The sequence below is a fragment of the Schistocerca americana genome, chromosome 2 (assembly GCF_021461395.2).
Source record: "Schistocerca americana isolate TAMUIC-IGC-003095 chromosome 2, iqSchAmer2.1, whole genome shotgun sequence".
NCBI lineage: Eukaryota > Metazoa > Arthropoda > Insecta > Orthoptera > Acrididae > Schistocerca > Schistocerca americana.
In genome coordinates, this window is record NC_060120.1 from 201,140,205 (window position 1) to 201,161,080 (window position 20,876).

At 43.0% G+C, this 20,876-nt stretch overlaps 1 protein-coding gene across 1 annotated transcript in view; it reads right to left on the reverse strand.

Annotated features, from left to right (window-relative positions):
• Positions 1-472: 472 nt before the first annotated feature.
• Positions 473-20,876, reverse strand: part of LOC124596389 (juvenile hormone acid O-methyltransferase-like) — a 60,811-nt gene continuing 40,407 nt past the window's right edge. Inside the window, exons 5-6 of the mRNA XM_047135514.1 lie at positions 12,351-12,498; positions 473-764 (exon numbers count right to left, since the gene is read on the reverse strand). Of these exons, the coding sequence (XP_046991470.1) occupies positions 577-764; positions 12,351-12,498 (336 nt within the window). The 3' untranslated portion in view covers positions 473-576. The remainder of the gene's footprint in view (positions 765-12,350; positions 12,499-20,876) is intronic.

Here is a 20,876-nt window from a genome sequence, read left to right on the forward strand (position 1 = left end):
AATAAATGTATAACGGTCTCGTTAATAGCGCCTGCGAGTTTCCCCATAAAGGAAATATGTCTTTAAACCGTATGTTCGTTCTTGTTACGTATTCATGGCTTTATTTTCACATTTACTGTCAATTTTTCTCGATACCCAAAGATTATATGCAAAGAAGCCTCTCTTAGCCCATGACGTATCAAGACAGCGAGTGATACTTCAGCCTCTACCTTGTGTGGTCCCTTTCTCGATTTTACGAGAACATACCCTAAAATGTTTACTGGCGCTTTTGGGCGACGTTACGGAATTAACATGCTATAAAATGAAGCTGCAACTTTTAAGGGTATATAATGATTCAACTGAATTTCAGGAATTTATCACTGGAACGATAGAAACTTTGATATTGTAAATCACAGACACCGATTTAAAACTCTGCTGAAGTAGGCCTACAGGTGAGAGATTAAACATGGCAGCAAATAGCCGAACAATTTCATAGGTTATGATCAATTTATTTCACAATACAGATTTGTGCTTGATATTACTTTGGCTCCAATAACTTTCGTATGCTGCATCATCAACTGCTAATTTAAGATGCGTCTACGGCTTTCTCGCGACGCAGAGGATACAAGGGAAGTTGTAAGAAAACTTCGTTTTCCCAGTATCTTCGTCACGACGTATGGTAATTGACTTTTGCTTTAGGTTGGCTTCCCATACTGCGTTCATGAAGTCTTCCTTCTCGTGCGCGGGTATGCGATTCAAGAATGGGTTGACAGAGGTCAAGATACCTGAAATAAAGAAAAAAAGTCTGCTATTTACTACATATAGACAGCAAGAAAATTTTAGGGAAGAGGATGCTAGATCATGTGTAGGCAAAGTAGCGTATTTTAATCCATGTAAGAGCACAATAAAAGTTTCATAATCACACATAGATATCTATTTCCAACAGTTGAGTCTCTGTGTGTAACGCGGGGTGTCGGACACGTATCCTATTAGGACGAAAAGTGCTGTTACTTTGTGGTGTACTCTGAGGTAAGAATTCTGCTCTGAAACATGTAGCAGTATCTGACGAACCTTTCATCGCAACTTACTGCGCTTGTGCAGGAAAATTTAAAATGCATGACAGTATCTTTCGGTGAGCAGAGTGAAGGGAGGTAGTACAGAGGCAAGCACTGTGACAGCATGATTTACACCAGCCACAAATAACTAATACTGCCCGACCTATGCACATCACAAAAGAGTTAGAATGATCTCCAAATTCCCCTATATGTAACAATGAACGTCTCTGCGTTCGCATGTGACTAAGGATTGCAAGGAAAAGAAGCAACCACGCGTAACACAAAATATATGGACTTTGCACTTTTACTTTGATGTGAAACTAACAAAAGTGACGATAACCGCCCTCACTGGCTCAGATGGATAGAGCGTCTGCCATGTAAGCAGGAGACCCCCCGTTCGAGTGCCGGTCAGGGCACACATTTTCAGCTGTCCCTATTGAGGTATATCAACAACACCTGTTGGGAGCTGAGGGTTTCGATTAATTATCATTTCTTTACAGAGAAGCTGCATGGTCATCATTGGTATCTGTTCTTTCTGAACAGTTAAAATCTTCATATAGTTATAGGCTAGCCGGCCATTGACCTTCTTCTGTGCGAATGCGCACACTTTGCCCGAACACTCACGGGAATCGTCACCTTAGTTGGCGTGAGTAATGAGTGAATGGGCAAATATCCTTTAGGAACATTACGAATGTAGGTTGTGGACAGTTGGGAATGTGGGTCTCACGGGAAGCTATCCTCTGTGCCCTCGGTGGCTCAGATGGATAGAGCATCAGCCATGTAAGCAGGAGATCCCGCGTTCGAGTCCCGGTCAGGGCACACATTTTCAGCTGTCCCCATTGAAGCATATCAACAACACCTGTTGGCAGCTGAGGGTTTCGATTAATTATCATTTCTTTGAATAAGGTCTTTACCGTTCGTCTCATTGCGTATTTCTTTCAATTATCTTCTGTACTATACTGTATCAGTTCTTTCTATATATGGTCCTAACGACACATCGTGCAAATGATACCTTCGTCCTTCAGTGTTGCAACCATTGTATGAGGGAATTGTATGGACTACCGAAATGGATGACAATACCATCCTCTGCTCAGGACTGCCAGCACCTCGTCCTCAGCACAATAAGGTTCAAAAATGGCTCTGAGCACTATGGGACTTAACTTCTAAGGTCATCAGTCCCCTAGAACTTAGAACTACTTAAACTTAACTAACCTAAGGACATCACACACATCCATGCCCGAGGCAGGATTCGAACCTGCGACCGTAGCAGCAGCGCGGTTCCACACTGTAGCGCCTAGAACCGCACGGCCACCCCGGCCGGCACAGCACAATAAGGCATTTGTGTTAAAGCAGGAAAGAGTGAAAGTATTAACTGTGTAAATACACGTAATAAAACTGAAGTTCGTTATGCCTCATTTACGACTGCATGCTGAAAAGTAATGCCTACGAATTTTTTTACATGAAAATTCTTTAAGTTTTTTAAATAAAACAAATGTTATCAGCATTCAACACCTTTATTCTTCATGGCTAAATATTTTTTCTCAACATTGTCACTCTGGCGACGAACAAATTTTTCCCAACGAGAGACCAGTTTGTTGAGACCGTTACTATGGAATGTTTGCCTGTCGACAGAGGCACAAGCTGACCTCTGGTCGCACTGCTTCAAAAAATGGCTCTGAGCACTATGGGACTTAACATCTTAGGTCATCAGTCCCCTAGAACTTAGAACTACTTAAACCTAACTAACCTAAGGACAGCACACAACACCCAGCCATCACGAGGCAGAGAAAATCCCTGACCCCGCCGGGAATCGAACCCGGGAACCCGGGCGTGGGAAGCGAGAACGCTACCGCACGACCACGAGATGCGGGCACCACGCACTGCTTCATCACTATCAAAGTGAAGCCATCGAAGGTGTTCTGTAGTTTCTGGGAACAGATGAAAACCGGATGGGGCCAAGTCGAGACTGTATGTAGAATGATATGACGGTGAAACCAAGGCGTCGGATTGTTGCAGATGTCACAGAGCTCGTGCATAGACTGGGCAGAGGTTGCGTCTGAGTGGACGGACTCGTGGAATTTGAAACTCCATTTCGGCACGCTGTTTGTTATGCGCCGACATAGTTAGGTAATAGACCGTCACGTTAGACGCTATAATTCGGAGCCCTCTAGCGGAAGAGGCCTGCAAATCGGTAGACATGAAGAATAAAGATGTAGACTGTCATAACGTTTGATTTACATAAAAAGCTTTAAGAGTTTCCACGTAAAACATTCTGAGGAATTTCTTTACAACACCCTCTACATCTGGAGTCATTATATCTTTAATGGTAATGATGGTCTATTACAAAATTAAATAAGGTGCCCGTACTAAATTAAGTTTTTAAAGTTTCTCAACAGTTCGCATTATTGCAGTTTGGAACGAATAACATCGTTATTTTATTTTTCGATCTTTTACGGTATTTAATATCGTGTTGCCTTTTCTTTTCTTTTCAAATGTGATATAGTATTTTTGTTACTAGAATTTATAAAGGTTGTTGTTATTTCCTTTGATGCGTTGTTGGAAACAGTATTGTAACGGCGGTGCTGTACATACTAGACAAACATTAGTAATGAAATAGTGTCAAGTTAATCTTGCATGATTCATGAAATTAGTATTGGAAGCATGTGTACGGTAGCAACTGTACTATACGAGTACTAATAGCAAACATGTAAACCTTCGTGCCTGCTTGTTTGTCTTTCAACAAATCGGTCTCCAAAACCACTACACCAATTTCTACGAGATTTTCACTGGTAATGTCAACGTAGCTTGAGACCATGTACAAGCTTTATCGCAACAAAATCGAATCATGGAAAAAAATGTATCCATACATATAAAAATGTATGTTCCACATCTTCTCCGAAACCAGTGAACCGATTTCAAAGTAGACATTTCACTTACTGTCTGGAAAGAATTGCTGCGGGGGTAAGAACCCCTGCAAATCAAAGTGGTGAAAAAGAAGTGTAGGACACGACATGCGAATGCCCAGATTTTATTCATCCAGTAATTGAGAACTAGAGCACTTAGTGACTTACAACAAACTTTAAACATAATTTCAAGCCTTTAAGAAACTCCCACAAAATAATGAAAGGAAAAAAGTTTATCGCTTACTACTATTTCGCTGTTCATTTTCGCATCAGACATGAACTTTTAATTTATTACTTCCTTTTTACTAACTGTATTCGCATCACATTTTGCAGAGAATATTGGCATAAACCCCAGAATATACGTGAAAAATTTTATGACTGTACGACACATACGTCAGGATATATGGAGTCATAAACACTGAGACGCGTTAAAAACTGCCGCATCGTGCATGACATTTAACTTTATTATTACTAACCCACAGAACAGATTTCGATGAAATTTCATAAAAAGATTGAACCCTCAGGGAAAATATGGATTACTTGAGAACGAGTATTGTGCAAGATACTTACTGATTTCAAGAATGTGACGTTAATTAGGGAAAACTGTATACTCTTTGATAAAGCCATTTACTCATCGATTTTTGAACTTTATCATATTTATGGAAACGTACGGCAGGTCAGACTATTCGGGAGTGGGTTGCAACCTTGCAAGGCCTTACTAGGGATTGTGCTTTTGTAGTGTCAATGTGGATTCCCTTATTCAGATACTATGGTACGTGATGCAATTTCACAAAGAAATTATTCACAGATCGAGAAAGAAGCATTGGCTCTCGTATTTGGTGTTACAATGTTTCATGATTTCTTGTATGGTCGTCACTTTACCATCATCACAGACCACGAACCTTTGACATCGCTTTTTCATCCGACCAAGCCTGTACCTCCACGTACAGCGCAGAAATTCATTCGCTGGTCTATTTTCCTCTCGCAGTACCGCTACGATATCTTGTATCGGTCCACTGCTAAGCACGGAAACGCCGATGCGTTGTCCCGTTTGCCTGTTGCTGAGGATAGAGCATTCGATTCCTCCGAACTTGCTTGCATGTTCATTGATTCGGAAACCGATGACGTGGTCGAATCGTTTCCGATTGATTTTCGTCGTGTAGCTACAGCCACAGCTGCCGACCCTGTCCTTGCTACCGTTCTGCGTTTTGTTACTACTCAATGGCCCTTGGCAAAGTCACGGATCGGGGACCCGTTGGTTCGCCGATTTTTTGTTCACAAGGAGAGACTTTTTGTACGACGTGGTGTTTTGCTGTTGCGTTCTGATAATGATCAGTCCAGGGTCGTGGTCCCACGTTCGTTACAGTCCTCTGTCTTACAGCTTCTCCACCAAGGACATTGGGGTATAGTGAGAACGAAACAACTTGCTCGTCAGCACTGTACTTCGGTCGGAATCGATGCCGCGATTACGAATATGTGCTCTTCTTGCATGGTGTGTGCCGAACAACAGTCAGCACGACCGCGGAAATTCTTTGCATGGCCAAAAGCCGCTTCCCCTTGGCAACGCTTACACATCGGTTTTGCTGGTCCATTCTGGAATGCTCGATGGTTGGTTGTGGTAGATTCATTCAGTAATTTTCCTTTTGTTGTCTTCCACGACGTCATCTGCCACCATCCAAGCGTTATCCGCTATCTTTTGCATTGAAGGTCTCCCACAGACTATTGTTTCCGACAATGGCCCACAACTCATGTCCGCAGAATTTCAGTCATTCTGCAAGGCCAATGGTATTCAACAACTGACGTCCGCGCCGTTTTCGCCACAGTCAGACTGTGCCGCTGAACGATTGGTCAGGACTTTCAAGTCACAGATGTTGAAGTTGAAAGAGTCGCATTCTCGGGAGGGCGCGTTATTGCTCTTTTTGTCCTCGTATCGCTCTCAGCCCCGAGATGGTCGCTCGCCGGCTGAGTTGCTTCACGGTCGCCCTCATCGAAACTTTATGTCTTTGCTACATCCGCCGTATCAGGTTCCTGTGCAGCGGCAGGCACCTGCTTTTGCTCCAGGCGACGTTGTCTACTATCGTCACTACCGAGGTTCACGGCGTTGGCTCGAAGGGCGCATTCTTCGCTGCCTCGGCCGCGCTATGTATCTGGTTTTGGGGGCCTCTGGTGAGGTGCGTCGGCATCTCAATCAGCTGCGCCTCTGTCGTCGCACGGGATCTGCCGCTCCCCGTCTGCTTTCAGCGACGGTGCCGTCCGGTCAGCGCCCTGGGGACCCATCTACTGGCTCGCCTCTGCCCCAGGTGTTACAGATGCTGCCTTCCATTTTTCCCCATGGCGACGCGCCGCCGCTGCCGCCGCGCCGCCGCCGCCGCCGCCTGTTCTCCCGCCGGCGACGCCCGCAGTGGACGCGTCGCTGCAACCGCCGGGCGCCTCCCCGGGTCACGCGCCGCCGATCGCTTCCCGTGACCAGTTGTCCTCCGCCATGGAACTCTTGCCTGCTCCGGACCATACGTCGTCTTCGCCCGTCGGGTGCCCCGGCCCGATGGAGACCGACCATTCGGCCCCTCCTGTCTCTCTGCGGGCGCATACACCGCATGTTGGCGTGCACCCTGGAGCAGGTTTTCAGGCGTTTCCTAGCTCCCCGCGGTCTGAATGGCAGGGTGCGGGTGGCACAGCCTCGCCTGTTGTTAGGCTCCCCACCTCGTCGCATAAGTCAACATGGGGTCCTTCCCACGGCGGGCGGAAGCCTTATGCCACAACCGTGCGCCGATTTGCGGGGGAGGAATGTGGTGTCACCGCCAGACACCACACTTGCTAGGTGGTAGCCTTTAAATCGGCCGCGGTCCGCTAGTATACGTCGGACCCGCGTGTCGCCACTATCAGTGATTGCAGACCGAGCGCCGCCACACGGCAGGTCTAGAGAGACTTCCTAGCACTCGCCCCAGTTGTCCAAACGACTCTGCTAGCGATGTTTCACTGACAAAATACGCTCTCATTTGCCGAGACGATAGTTAGCATAGCCTTCAGCTACGTCATTTGCTACGACCTAGCAAGGCGCCATTACCAGTTACTATTGATACTGAGTCATGTACAGTCAAGAGCGACGCTCATCATTAATTGATTAAAGTTAAGTATTCCACCAGCTAAGTCTAATTTCCATGTCCTGTTCCAGACCTCACGCCAGCCTGCGTGCCTTTCGGCTTCCTCTAGTACCCGGTGTTGGCTCTCCTGCCAACCCACAACACTTTCAAGAAACTTTTTCTCGCTTACAAACTCCGCAAAATGAAGAAAGGAAAAAATACTCATTTACTGCATTTTCGCCATTCATGCAGCTACACAGTCGCGTGAGGCGTGACGTCATAACGTTTAAATTTATTACGTCTTATGTACTAACTCTATTCGCAACGTATTTAGCAGACAGTACCCACATATGTCGCTGAATGTACCTACATACCTACAAATGTCATTTTACGACACAGAGGAGGAGATGGATAGGGAGAAGGGGGCGAAGAGGATATGGACATACACTAAAAAATTTTAACAAATGAAAGTGTACACCACAAACGAATTATCCGAATGGGACAGATATTGATAGATGTAATTTACATGTACAGATGAACAAATACAATTTCAGAAAAACTGGATGATTTATTCAGGAGAAAGAGCTTCAGAAATTGAGCAAAGAAAAACGCATTGGTCTACCTCTGATCCTTATGGGAGCTGTTATTTGGCTTGGCATTGATTGATAGATGTGTTGCATATTCTCTTGAGGCATTTCGTCCAACTGGCGCATTAGAACGTAAAAATCCCGAAATGGTTGCAGGGCCCTGCCTGTTATGCTCATAACTTTAATTGGGGACAGATGCGGTGACCTTGCTAGCCAAGCAAGGCTGTGGCAAGTACCAAGACAAGCAGTAGAAACTCTCACTGTGTGCAGGCGGGTATTAAGGCTAAAATGTACGCCCAAGGTGGGTTGACACAAAGGGGTCAAAACAGGACGCAGAATGTCGTCGACATATCAACCAAAGGAGTCCTTATGAAAAGAAATGGCACCCCACACCATCACTCCTGGTTATCAGGCTACATGGCGGGCAACAATCAGGTTGGTATCCCCTCTGGCTTCATTGGAGTAGAATTGTCTTCAGTGATGAGTCACGCTGCTAAATGATCCCCGATGACCAGTGAAGTCGTGTCTGGAGACGACCCAGATCTTTCACTGTGTGATTTTCACACCCTTGTCGACCTGAGGAAAGTCATACGTGAGTGTCGTTTTCAGTCGTTAGGAAGTATTGAGCGTCTCGTCCTCCAGTGGTATAAATGTCTTAACGCATGTGGTGATTGCTTTTGAATGGAACCATTTTATGGTCCCACTCAGGCGGACGTTCGGTTTTCGTTTGACTGCGTCCCATAGAAAGAGGAGATGGGCAGAGAGAGTGTGCCGAGGAGAGGAACAAAGACAGGAGGGAGTAGCACAATGGGAGAAGATGGACAGAGTGTGGCAGTTGGAGGAGGTGGACAGAGAGAAGAGATAGGAGTGGGACAAAGAGGGGAGGGAGTAGCAAGTGGAGACGGACGGGATCAGATGGAGAGAGAGTGACAGGTGGAAGAGGTGGACGGAGAGAGGAAGAAGGAGATGGACAGACAGAGGGGGAAAGGAGGACTGGACTACCAGAATTTAAATGATTGTATACCCAGGCATGTTGGATACTCAGTTAGTGAAGTAATGTTTCAAGTCAGCCTGTTTAAGCTTCACAATAATTAATTTCTGTTATCTAACTAGCAAATTTTTACACACGGTTCGAAGGTAACCAGTGGTTTCAGTTCTCTAAAGTACTCAGAATTATGATAGTGAAGAAATACTGAGCCGCGCGGGGTGGCCACACAGTTGGAGGCGCCATGTCACTAATCGTGCGGCCGCTCCCGCCTGAGGTCCGAGTCCTCCCTCGGGCATGGGTGTGAGTGTTGTCCTTAGAGTTAAGTAGTTAAAGTAGTGTGTAAGTCTAGGGACCGATGACCTCAGCAGTTTGGTCCCTTAGGAATTCACACACATTTAAAGAATAAATACTGATATTTCAAAGTGATTTGAGTGTTGATCATTCTATTTCTGGTCACTGTCCTTTCTTTAGAAGTGAACTTAAGTTGTGCTGATAATTGCTACAAACGTCGGTTTCCTCATCTACTGTCGATCGTCTATACACGACGTAATTTAAAATCAAGCAGAATAAGAGTATACAAGTATCCTATTTTAAATCGCTAGTTACTATCCTTGTGTGCTGTGATAGCATTAAAAGCGGCGGCTTCTCCATCATGTTTATGCAAACATAATCACGATCATTTACAAACAAAACAGAAAATTTGCGAAACAGATTCGCCTATTGCGACTATACACTGAGGTGACAAAAGACATGGCATGTCTCCTAATATCGTATCGGACCTCCTTTTGGCCGGTGCAGTGCAGCAGCTCGACGTGGTATGGACTCAACAATTCGTGGAAGCCCGCTACAGAGAATCTGAACCGTCCGTAACAGTGAAAGTGTTGCCGTTGCTGGATTGTGTGCTCGAACTGACCTCTCGATTATGTCCCATAAATGTTCGCTGGAATTCATGTCAGGCGATCTGAGTAGTCAAATCATTTGCGCGAATTGTCGAGAATGTTCTTCAAACGAACAATTGTGCCCCGATGACACGGCGCATTGTAATCCACGAAAATCCTATCATTGATTGGGAACACAAAGCCGATGAATGGCTGCAAATAGTCTCCAAGTAGCCGAACATAACTATAACCAATTAATTCAGTTTGACCACACTCCATTACTAAGCCACAACAAGTTTGCACAGTCCCTTGTTGACAACTTGGGTCCATGGCTTCGACGGATCTACGCCACACTCGAATCTTACGTCAGCTCTCACCAAATGAAATGTGGACTTGTGTGACAGTGCCACGATTTTCCAATCGTAGGGTCCAACCTATATAGTCATGAACCCAGAAGATGCGCTACAAAGGCACTCGCGTCGGTCGTCTGTTGCCATGACCTATTAACGACAAATTTCGCCGCATTGTCCTAACGGATACGTTCGTCGTACGTCCGACACTGATTCCTGGGTTTATTTCACACGGAATGAGTGCTGCCGACAAGGGATCTCAGATCGATTCCATATTCCTAGATTTCCAGAAGGCTTTTGATACCTTTCCTCGCAAGCGACTATTAATCAAATTGCGTGCATATGGAGTATCGTCTCAGTTGCGTGACTGGATTCGTGATTTCCTCTCAGAGAGGTCACAGTTCGTAGTGATAGACGGTAAATCATCGAGCAGAACAGAAGTGATATCTGGCGTTCCGCAAAGTAGTGTCACAGGCCCTCTGCTGTTCCTGATTTACATAAATGATGTAGGTGATAATCTGAGCAGCACCCTTAGATTGTTTCCAGATGAGGCTGTAATTTACCGTCTAGTAAAATCATCAGACGATCAATTCCAATCACAAAATGATCTAGAGAGAATTTCTGTATGGTGCGAAAAGTGGCAATTGGCAATAAACAAAGAAAAGTGCGAGGTCATCCACATGGGGACTGAAAGAAATCCGATAAATTTAGGGTGTACGATAAATCGCACAAATCTAAGGACTGTCAATCCGACTAAAGATCTAGGAATTACAATTATGAGCAACTTAAATTGGAAAGACCACATAGATAATATTGTGGGGAAGGCGAAACAAAGACTGCGCTTTGTTGGCAGAACACTTAGAAGATGCGACAAACCCACTAAAGAGACAGCCTACATTACACTTGTCCGTCCTCTGCTGGAATATTGCTACGCTGTATGGGATCCTTACCTGGTAGGATTGACGGAGGACATCGAAAAAGTGCAAAGAAGGGCAGGTCGATTCGTGTTATCGCGCAATAAGGGAGAGAGTGTCACTGATAAGATACGGGAGTTGGGGTGGCAGTCACTGAAACAAAGGCGGTTTTCTTTGCGGCGAAATCTATTTACGAAATTTCAGTCACCTACTTTCTCCTCTGAATGCGTAAATATTTTGTTGACCCCACCTAATTAGGGATAAATGTTCATCATAAAAAAATAAGAGAAATCAGAGCTCGAACGGAAAGATTTGGGTGTTCCTTTTTCCCACGCGCCATTCTAGAGTGGAATGTTAGAGAAGTAGTATAAAAATGGTTCGATGAACCCTCTGCCACGCACTTAAGTGTGAATTGCAGAGTAACCATGTAGATGTAGTAGATGGAACTCCTTGTCTGTTACCACTGCCAACTCTGCGAAAATGCCGCTGCTCTCGGTCGTTAAGCGAAGGATGTCGTCGGCCACTGCGTTGCCCGTCGTGAGAGGTAATGCCTGAAGTTTAGTATCCTCGACACACTCTTGACACTGTGGATCTCGGAATATTGAATTCCCTAATGATTTCGGAAATTCAGTGTTCCATGCGTTAGCTCCAACTAACATTCCGCATTCAGAATCTGTTAATTTTCGTCGTGCGGCCATAATCACGTCGGAAACCTTTTCATATAAATCACCCGACTAAAAATGAAAAATCCGCCAATGCAGTGCCCTTTTATATCTTGCGTACACGATACTATCGCCATCTGTGTATGTGCACATCGCTACCACAAGACTTTTGTCACCTCAGTGTACATTGACATCAGCTGTTTGCGACATGAAAATTTGTGGTGGAGTGGGACTCGAGCCCGGAATTGCGGTTTATCGGAAGCAATTACCTTAACCACATCGGCTATCCCAGCACGCCGGCCGCGGTGGCCGAGCAGTTCTAGGTGCTTCAGTCCGGAACCGTGCTACTGCTACGGTCCCAGGTTCGAATCCTGCCTCGGGCATGGATGTGTGTGATGTCCTTAGGTTAGTTAGGTTTAAGTAGTTCTAAGTTCTAGGGGACTGATGACCTCAGATGTTAAGTTCCATAGTGCTCAGAGCCATTTGAACCATTTATCCCAGCATGCCTCCATGACCGATCAAACCTTCCACATGTCACGTAGTCACAGCCCCTATGCTCCCACAATTCGTGATTCCAACACAGGGAGGCAGATATTATATCGTCATTTTAGATTGATTACTGCGTATGTAGGTATGGATGCTGCAGATTGTTCGTTGTTTGTGCACTGGTTAATGGACATTGTCATAAGACAGGTTGTCTGTTCAAAGAGCTGGACAGTATCTTGTCTTTAGAGGAAAATAATAATTTCTGGACAAATACTGAAATTAACGAAGGTGTACATCGAGTCATTAGTTGGTAAATAGGCAGTCAAAATCCATGATGTATTCTGCATGTTGAAAAAATTTGAATTTATGGCACCTCAAATACTACATAGCACATTTAACACATTCTCACATTCACATATGGATTTCATGTTTGAATTAAACACTTTCGTACAGACATTAAACTTTTACCTTTACAGTCTTCTTTAGTGTCGTAATCAATGCTTCTGGGTTCTGAAATCCGGTAAACGACTTCGAAACCTGCATCCAGCAACAGCTGCAGGAAGTCTGCTGTTGGGTCCTTGGAATAGTGGTACGGCGACAGGAACAGCTCAACATCCTGCAACAGAAGTGGGGACAGTTTATGGTCGTCAACTGTGCGGCCTGTTGCTACCAGCAGACCTTCTTCCATAGAGTTTTATAAAAAAAAACGACTCTGAGCACTATGGGACTTAACATCTATGGTCATCAGTCCCCTAGAACTTAGAACTACTTAAACCTAACTAACCTAAGGACATCACACAACACCCAGTCATCACGAGGCAGAGAGCTTTTTATACCTGGGATTCATAGTCATGTAGAACTTTATGAAAGACATGTTTACGCCAGTGACTGTAACACTTTCTCTATTTCACGATTGCAATTTCGGCCTTAGACCATTATCAAATGCAGATTTTTGTGGGTTTAAGCCATGTCAACTTAAAATGAGCTGACACATTTATACGTCGTCGTCATTACTGTTAAATACATTCGTGACGCTGTTACATATTGCGGGCACACATATCCATAAGTTTTATGATCTTTTATTTTTCCATAGCGTGCAACAGTCACTGAAGAAAAAGTGATAACAGGTGGTAACGCCTATAAGCTACGTAGAAAGCCCGCTGTCTTTCTCCCTCTAAAGTGTTCCTTGTTTCAAGTTTATCACATCAGCCTGCCACCAAGTTTTCTGGCAGACGTAGATTCGTTTGAAACTGTAATGCTGACAACACAAGTCTTACGACTTGAGCGCTGATGTGTTTTCATGTAGTCAATGGATCAGTGGACTGCAGAGTGTAGTAGTGGCAGGCGGAATTTTGAGGGACAGAATTACTTGGAATATTAGGTAATATAAAACGTGAAATTAGTGAAGACCACTGGCAAGCAGTATAATTGTGAGTAGAAGAGGAATATTAATTGGAAATATATACGAGAAAGATGATGATAAGCTGTACTGTGGAAGTAATGGTCGAGTTTAAAGTGGCTCAAGTGGTAAGGCTAACAATCTCGCGTGAATCGCAAGAAGCAGTAATTATCCTGTACAATGTTACATCTGATCTTTAGTGATTTTGATGGGGTCATTTTCCGAATCCTTCCAGCCAGATTGAAATCAGTATTTTAAAGCGGACTGCGTGTAGCAGCTGAAGCTGTTTTGGTTTGAAATACTTGTCGTATAAACAGTGACGGTATTTGTGTGCTTTGCTGCTTCTTAATTACTGAATACAAACCATGTGCATACTAGCATCTAATAAATCGGAATGAACAATTATGAAACTATATTAACATCGAAACGGTAGAGTCTTGGTACTAGACATGCAGTCACAACTCTCAAGAGTCCCATGTTTCTCCTTATGTGTTTCTCCCAATCCCCCACCCTCCCTCCTCACCAACTAAATAATTTCCTAAATTTGTGACCGATAATGTCGTTTCAAATATGGGACTTGGCGTGGGTAGAAGACTACATTGTGTTGGATGAGCTTGTAAAGGTTGCTTCAGATTCCTTTCATCAGGAATCTGGAACATGTCAGCTGCTGTTTGGCTAAGGACAGAACTGAGTAGTTTTAACTGTTACAAAATTGAAAATTAATTTAATTATATTGACAATTTTCATGTTAGGTACGTCTGTGCATAAGCGAATCAAACGAATTTGATCATGATATACATGTACCGTCTACTATTTTATTTTACAAATTAGACATTGTAAACTGATCTTAGAAACAGCTCTGGCACATTCTGATTCTCTATAACGTAACAGTAGTCCAAATCTCTGCTTACAGTGTTCATAGGTGCTGCTCTGTACGTGTTCTTGTTCTAGTTTTATAGCGATTCTTCCGCTTTCTGACATTCGAATTTTCATTGGTGCAGCACTGCGAATATGGACCTTCATTTACTTCGTTTTATGCTTTGAATGTTTTTGCCAAATACTGAGCATACATACTACAACAAACACTACAAATCGCATTAGGGACAATCACACATAGGAGCCAGTATTCAAACAATGACGCAAAAGATAATAATCAGTAACTTCACACTAACTAAGACAGACAAAGTATACGTAACATTATTCATTAATAAAGAACAATCATCACAAAACAAAGGAATACATAAATACCAACATCATACGACCATTGAAATCGGACTCAATAACACCACTCCAGGCAAATGTGAGAAAGACTTTTCAAAAATTCAACATGCACACTCAGACAGACAGAAATACTATGTAACTCAGAAGGACCCACAAGAACCAATACTCTACAGCCAAACAAAAGTAGCTACATACAACATACCCATAAACTAGATATAAATTTCAGAAAAGCTCCAACGTACCACCTGACAAAATGTTTCCAATACGTTCTCACAAAACATTATAAAACAGAAACTAATAAGCCGTGAAAAAGCAGAGATAACCTAATAGAACATATGCACAACATGTATACACCACACACAGGATTACTGATCTCATTTGACATTGAAAACATGTACACTTCCTTCCTCATCATGAACACAATCGAAATGATAGAGTTAAGTGTCACATTACACGGCAGCCACATTTCTGTAGTGTCAGGAATAAGAAATAAGCTCACAATGATCACTTGACAAAACTACTTCAAGTATGAAGACGAATATTATTTGCAATGTGATTTGCTACCAATGGATCCCCAACATCAAGAATCTTAGCTAACATTTTATCACTCATTTCGTAAACAAACTATTTGAAAAAACAGTGACTGAAAAAAGATTCAAAATAACGTATTGGCCCAGATGTGTGGATGGTGTAATTTACCTGGAAAATGAGCCGAAAGGAAAAACAGATGAAATCCACTCACAAGGAACGCCTTGACCGTGTGGTCGCAAGTTCAATCTTCAGTAATGCTCATTTGAAAGTATTGTATAAACGATTAAGACACAAAATATATTCGCTACCATGTGCGTCAGGAGGGTGATAGAAAATGAGTGTCCAGGAGCATTTTCTATGGGATGTATGTATTACACATCACAACATGAACATCGTCGACGTTCAAGAAATGTTCAAAACAAACCATTAACTTGCTCCATGAACCGAAAGAAACATGGCACTCCAGAGTGATCACAAAGGCTCGCACCATCAAGATCGAAGTCGAACTCCTTGGGAGTTACAAACCGTGCGTTTCAGATGCAGACGTGATTTGTGGCTCCCTGTTCGGCAGCCCCATCAGTCAAATAAATCAGTAACAGCTTGCACTGTAAGCGCTTGGGCATTGTTCTGTAAAATGATGGCCAGGTCCTGCAGAAAGTGTCATCACATCTGTCTCTATGCTGTTCATGTTTGGAACACAACCTACGACCAGCTTAGAGACATAAGTGATGACACTTTCTGTAGGATCTGGCCATCATTTTACAGGACAACGCTCAAGCGCTTACAGTGCAAGCTGTTACTGATTTGTTTGACTGATGGGGCTAATAAGTGCTATACCACCTACTGCACTCCCCTCACTTAAGCCCTCGTATGTTCAACTCGATTTCTAAACTGAAGGAAACACTTCGCTTCAGAACTGCTACAAATTCGTCGGGAAATAGACCGCGCCGCTCGTACTGTCAACACAACTGGCACTGCTAAGAGTATCCTACGACTTCCACGTCGCTGGCAGCGGGCTGTACACAAAGCTAGTGACTAATTTGAAGGTCAGTAAGCCGGCCGATGTGGCCAAGCGGTTCTAGGCGCTTCAGTATGGAACTGCGCGACCGCTACGGTCACAGGTTCGAATCCTGCCTCAGGCATGGACGTGTGTGATGTACTTAGGTTGGTTAGGTTTAAGTAGTTCTAAGATCTAGGGGACTGATGACCTCAGATGTTAAGTCCCATAGTGCTCAGAGCCATTTGAACCATTTTGAAAGTCAGTAATACTTTGAAACACGTATATGTTTTGTGCGAGCTGTAAATAAATAGTTGCCAATATTAAAGTTCCAGCCCTTGAATTTTAATATTTTTCACAGTATTTTCCCAATACCTAAATTATTTCAAATCTATCTATCCGGCAACGTACTGAAATGCTTTTGGAACAGATGTTGTCTGGACTACTTTCAATTTAATTTATAACGCTATGCTTTTCATGACGTACACCTCGAATAAGTATTTATAATTCTATCAGTTAAAGAGAAAATACAGCAAACCTGAAAAATGTGCATGCAGACGACATTTCAATACGAATCCAAAACTCTAACGTAAATGCAGTAAGTAAAAATCACACTTTACTATCGTATGAAACGAAATGGTTTTACATCAGGAGCCAAACCAACATTTTCAGTAAGTACGATTACAGATCATTCTTAAGTGAATAAAACGAAATGCGTATGGTAAAAGAAATAGGAAATTTTTTGGAGTAGCAAAGACGGATTTGAAATACTTTAAATAAGTAAATAACAGCTACGACACAAAGGCCACAAAAATGAAAAACTGAGTAAATGATTATAAAGCTGCCACCTCAAACCATTCAAGGGATGAAAGACGACACAGGAAAAAAATGGGGATCTGACACTATCGTCTATGTGTCAGCAATGACATCTACTTCCAAAATGCTCTGTAACTCATTGGAATGTTCACACTCAATGCGAGGAGTGAGTACATTGAAGCTACTTGAGCCTTTTAACGTTAGGCAGAGATAACATAGGTAAGCGTATTTCGTTGTTATCTGTGCCTAACATAAAACTATACGTCAAAATCTTGTCCTTGAATATGGCTTAATGACGAAATCGCAATCGTAAAACAAAATTCTGACAGACGAAGGCAAGATGACAACTTTTAAAAAATCGGATGTGTTATTCGAAGATAATACCAACCTGTGTATCAATGCACATAATGAAGTTGATTTAAAGTAAAATTTAGTGTTATAATACAAGAAGTTACAAGATAATTTAAGACAACCATTAAATTACAGGAACATCATTGGTCAACATAACACAAAAGGATAACATAATCATGGATTTGTAATACTGAGCAGACATCTTTTGAAACGTTTTATGGATATGTTGTTAGAAGGTCATATAAGATGGTAAAATCGCGATGGGCTACCGAAAATGATTGAGAGATTATTGATGTAACAAAATATGTTTAATGGTTAGTGTAGTACTGAAACACAATTGTTTCCTTGCTACTCAAACACGTTTTATATATTACAAACTCCTGAGATATAAAGCAGAAAGAGAGTAGTACAAAAATCATTTAAATTTCAAAAATTAGTGCTAATGATAATGATGGGTGTAACCAACAGGTAACAGCACAGAATGTTTATGTATATTTTCTGGTAACACATAATTAATTTTCAGACTTTAACAGCGAGGATCTAATTTATGAAACTAGCAGGGAGATACTTCCGTAAATGACTGCGTAGAATAACCAGGTATCAGAAAAACAGCCTAAAATAATAGCTTCTATATCTACATCATACTCCGCAAGCCACCTAATGGTGTGTGGCGGAGGGTACTATCGGTACCACTATCTGATCCCTCCAACCCTGTTCCACTCGCGAATAGTGCGTGGGAAGAACCATTGTCGGTAAGCCTCTGTATTGGCTCTAATTTCTCGAAATTTCTCCTAGTGGTCAACACGCGAGATACATGTGGGGAGAAGTAATATTTGTCTGACTCCTCCTGAAAAATGCTGTCCCGAAATTTCAATAGTAAATCTCTCCGTGTTGGACAGCCTCTCTCTTGTAACGTCTGCTAGTGGAGTTTGTTTAGCATCTCCGTACCGCTCTCTCGCCAGCTAAACGATCCCGTGACGAAACGCGCCGCTCTTCGTTGGATCTTCTCTATCTCCTCTATCAATGCTACATTATACGCATCCCAGATAGATGATCAGTACTCAAGAATCGGGCGAACAAGCGCCTTATAAGCCACTTCTTTCGTGGATGAGTTACATTTCCTTACGATTATTCCGATGAATCTGACTGTTGTGTCTGATTTTCCCACTATCTGTTTCATATAGTCATTCCACTTAAGGTCGCTTTGGATAGTTACGCCTGGATATTTTACAGCGGACGTTGTCTCCAGCTGTTTGCCATCAATAGTGTAGCTGTACAGTAATGGATTTCTTTTCCTATGTATGCGCAACATGTTGCATTTATTTACGTTCGGGGTCAACTGACAGATCCTGCACCATTCATCAATTCTCTGCAGGTTGTTCTGCAAATTCTTACTATCTTCTGCCGTTCCAACTTTGGTATAAACAACTGCATCATCTGCGAATGGCCTTGAAGAGCATCCGACGCTTTGTACTAGATCGTTTACATATTTTGTGAACAGCAACGGTCCTATCACACTTCCCTGTGGTCTCCGGATATTACCTTTACATCTGTCGATTTAGTTCCGTTTGGAGCGACGTGTTGAGTTCTGTCTGCAAGAAAGGCTTGAATCCAATCGCAGGGCTGCTCTGATACTCCGTAACCTCTATTTTTTTCATTAAACGGCAATGCGGCACGGTGTCAAATGCCTTACTGAAGTCAAGGAACACAGCATCAGCCTGCAGGGTCTCTGTTTGTGGAATCCATGTTGATTTTTTTTAGAGGAGCTGTTCATTTTCCAAGAACGTCATAATTGTTGAGAATAAAACATGTTCCATAATTCTGCAACAGATTGACGTCAACGATATAGGTCTATAATTGTGTGGATCTGTCTTATGGCCCTTTCTTAAAAGCGGGAATGAACTGCGCTTTTTTCCAGTCGTTAGGTACCTTTCGTTGCTCAAGCGATCTACGATAAATAACTACTAGAAGCGGAGCAAGCTCTTTCGGATAATCTTTATAGAATCTTATAGGTAATCTGGTCCTGAAGCCTTTCCGCTACTAAGCGATTGTACATCTACATCTACATGATTACTCTGCAATTCACATTTAAGTGCTTGGCAGAGGGTTCATCGAATCACAATCATACTATCTCTCTACCATTCCACTCCCGAACAGCGCGCGGGAAAAACGAACACCTAAACCTTTCTGTTCGAGCTCTGATTTCTCTTATTTTATTTTGATGATCATTCCTACCTATGTAGGTTGGGCTCGACAAAATATATTCAATTCCGCGATCGGGTATCTCAATATCTGCCATTTCGACGTTCGCACGACGGTTGAAAGCAGGGATCGTGTTACGATCTTTCGCGGTGAAACAACTTCGGAAGACCGAATTCAGTATTTCTGCCTTCTCTCTGTTATCTTCCGTTTCGGTGCCGGTGTGGTCGCTGAGAGAATGAATAGATGATTTTGACCCACTTACTGATTTTACATATGACCAAAATCTCTTAGGGTATTTACTCAGGTCGGCAGACAACGCCTTACTTTCAAAATCATTGAACGCTTCTCTCATTGCTCTCCTTACGCTCATTTTCACTTCGTTCAGCTTTTGTTCGTCAGCTAGGTTTTTACTTCTCTTGAATCTGAGATGAAGTACTCTTTGTTTACGTAGCGCTTTTCTAACACGGCTACGAAACCATAGTGGATCTTTCCCATCCCTTAAAACCTTACTCGGAACATACTCGTCTAGTGCATATTGAACGATGCTTTTGAATTTTTTCGATTTGTTATCCACATCTTCGTCCTCATCACCGAATATTTGATGCTGACTGCTGATATATTCTGAAATTTGTATCCTGTCACCCTTGCTAAGCACATATATCTTTCTACCTCCCTTAACGTTCCTTGTAGGACCCGTCGTCATAGATGCTGTCACAGCCTTATGATCACTGATACCTTCCTCTACATTAACTGATTCGATAAGTTCAGGTCTGTTTGTTGCCAGGAGGTCTACGACGTTACCCTCACGAGTTGGTTCTCCAACTATCTGCTCAAGGTAATTTTCGGACAAGACATCCAGAACAATGCCACACGAATCCCTGTCTCTGGCACCAGTTTTAGTGGCATAACACTCCCAATCTATACCTGGCAAGTTGAAGTCACCCCCTATTACAACGGCATGATCAGGGAAATTACTAATGATATTCTGCAAGCTCTGTCTGAAACGCTCTACAACTACAGATCTTAGCCGGCCGAAGTGGCCGTGCGGTTAAAGGCGCTGCAGTCTGGAACCGCAAGACCGCTATGGTCGCAGGTTCGAATCCTGCCTCGGGCATGGATGCTTGTGATGTCCTTAGGTTAGTTAGGTTTAACTAGTTCTAAGTTCTAGGGGACTTCTGACCTCAGCAGTTGAGTCCCATAGTGCTCAGAGCTATTTGATCCATTTGAACTACAGATCTTGTCCCAAGTGATCTATAAAAGCATCCGATCACCATTTTTGACCGTTCTTTGCTACTCAGTTTCAGCCAGATTAATTCACATTTGGAATCAGTGATAACCTCGCTAGATTTTATCGAATTTTTTACTGCAATAAACACGCCGCCACCATTGGCGACTAACCTATCCTTACGATAAACATTCCAGTCTGAACTTGGGATTTCGTTGTCACTGACCTCTGGCTTCAACCACCTTTCTGTTC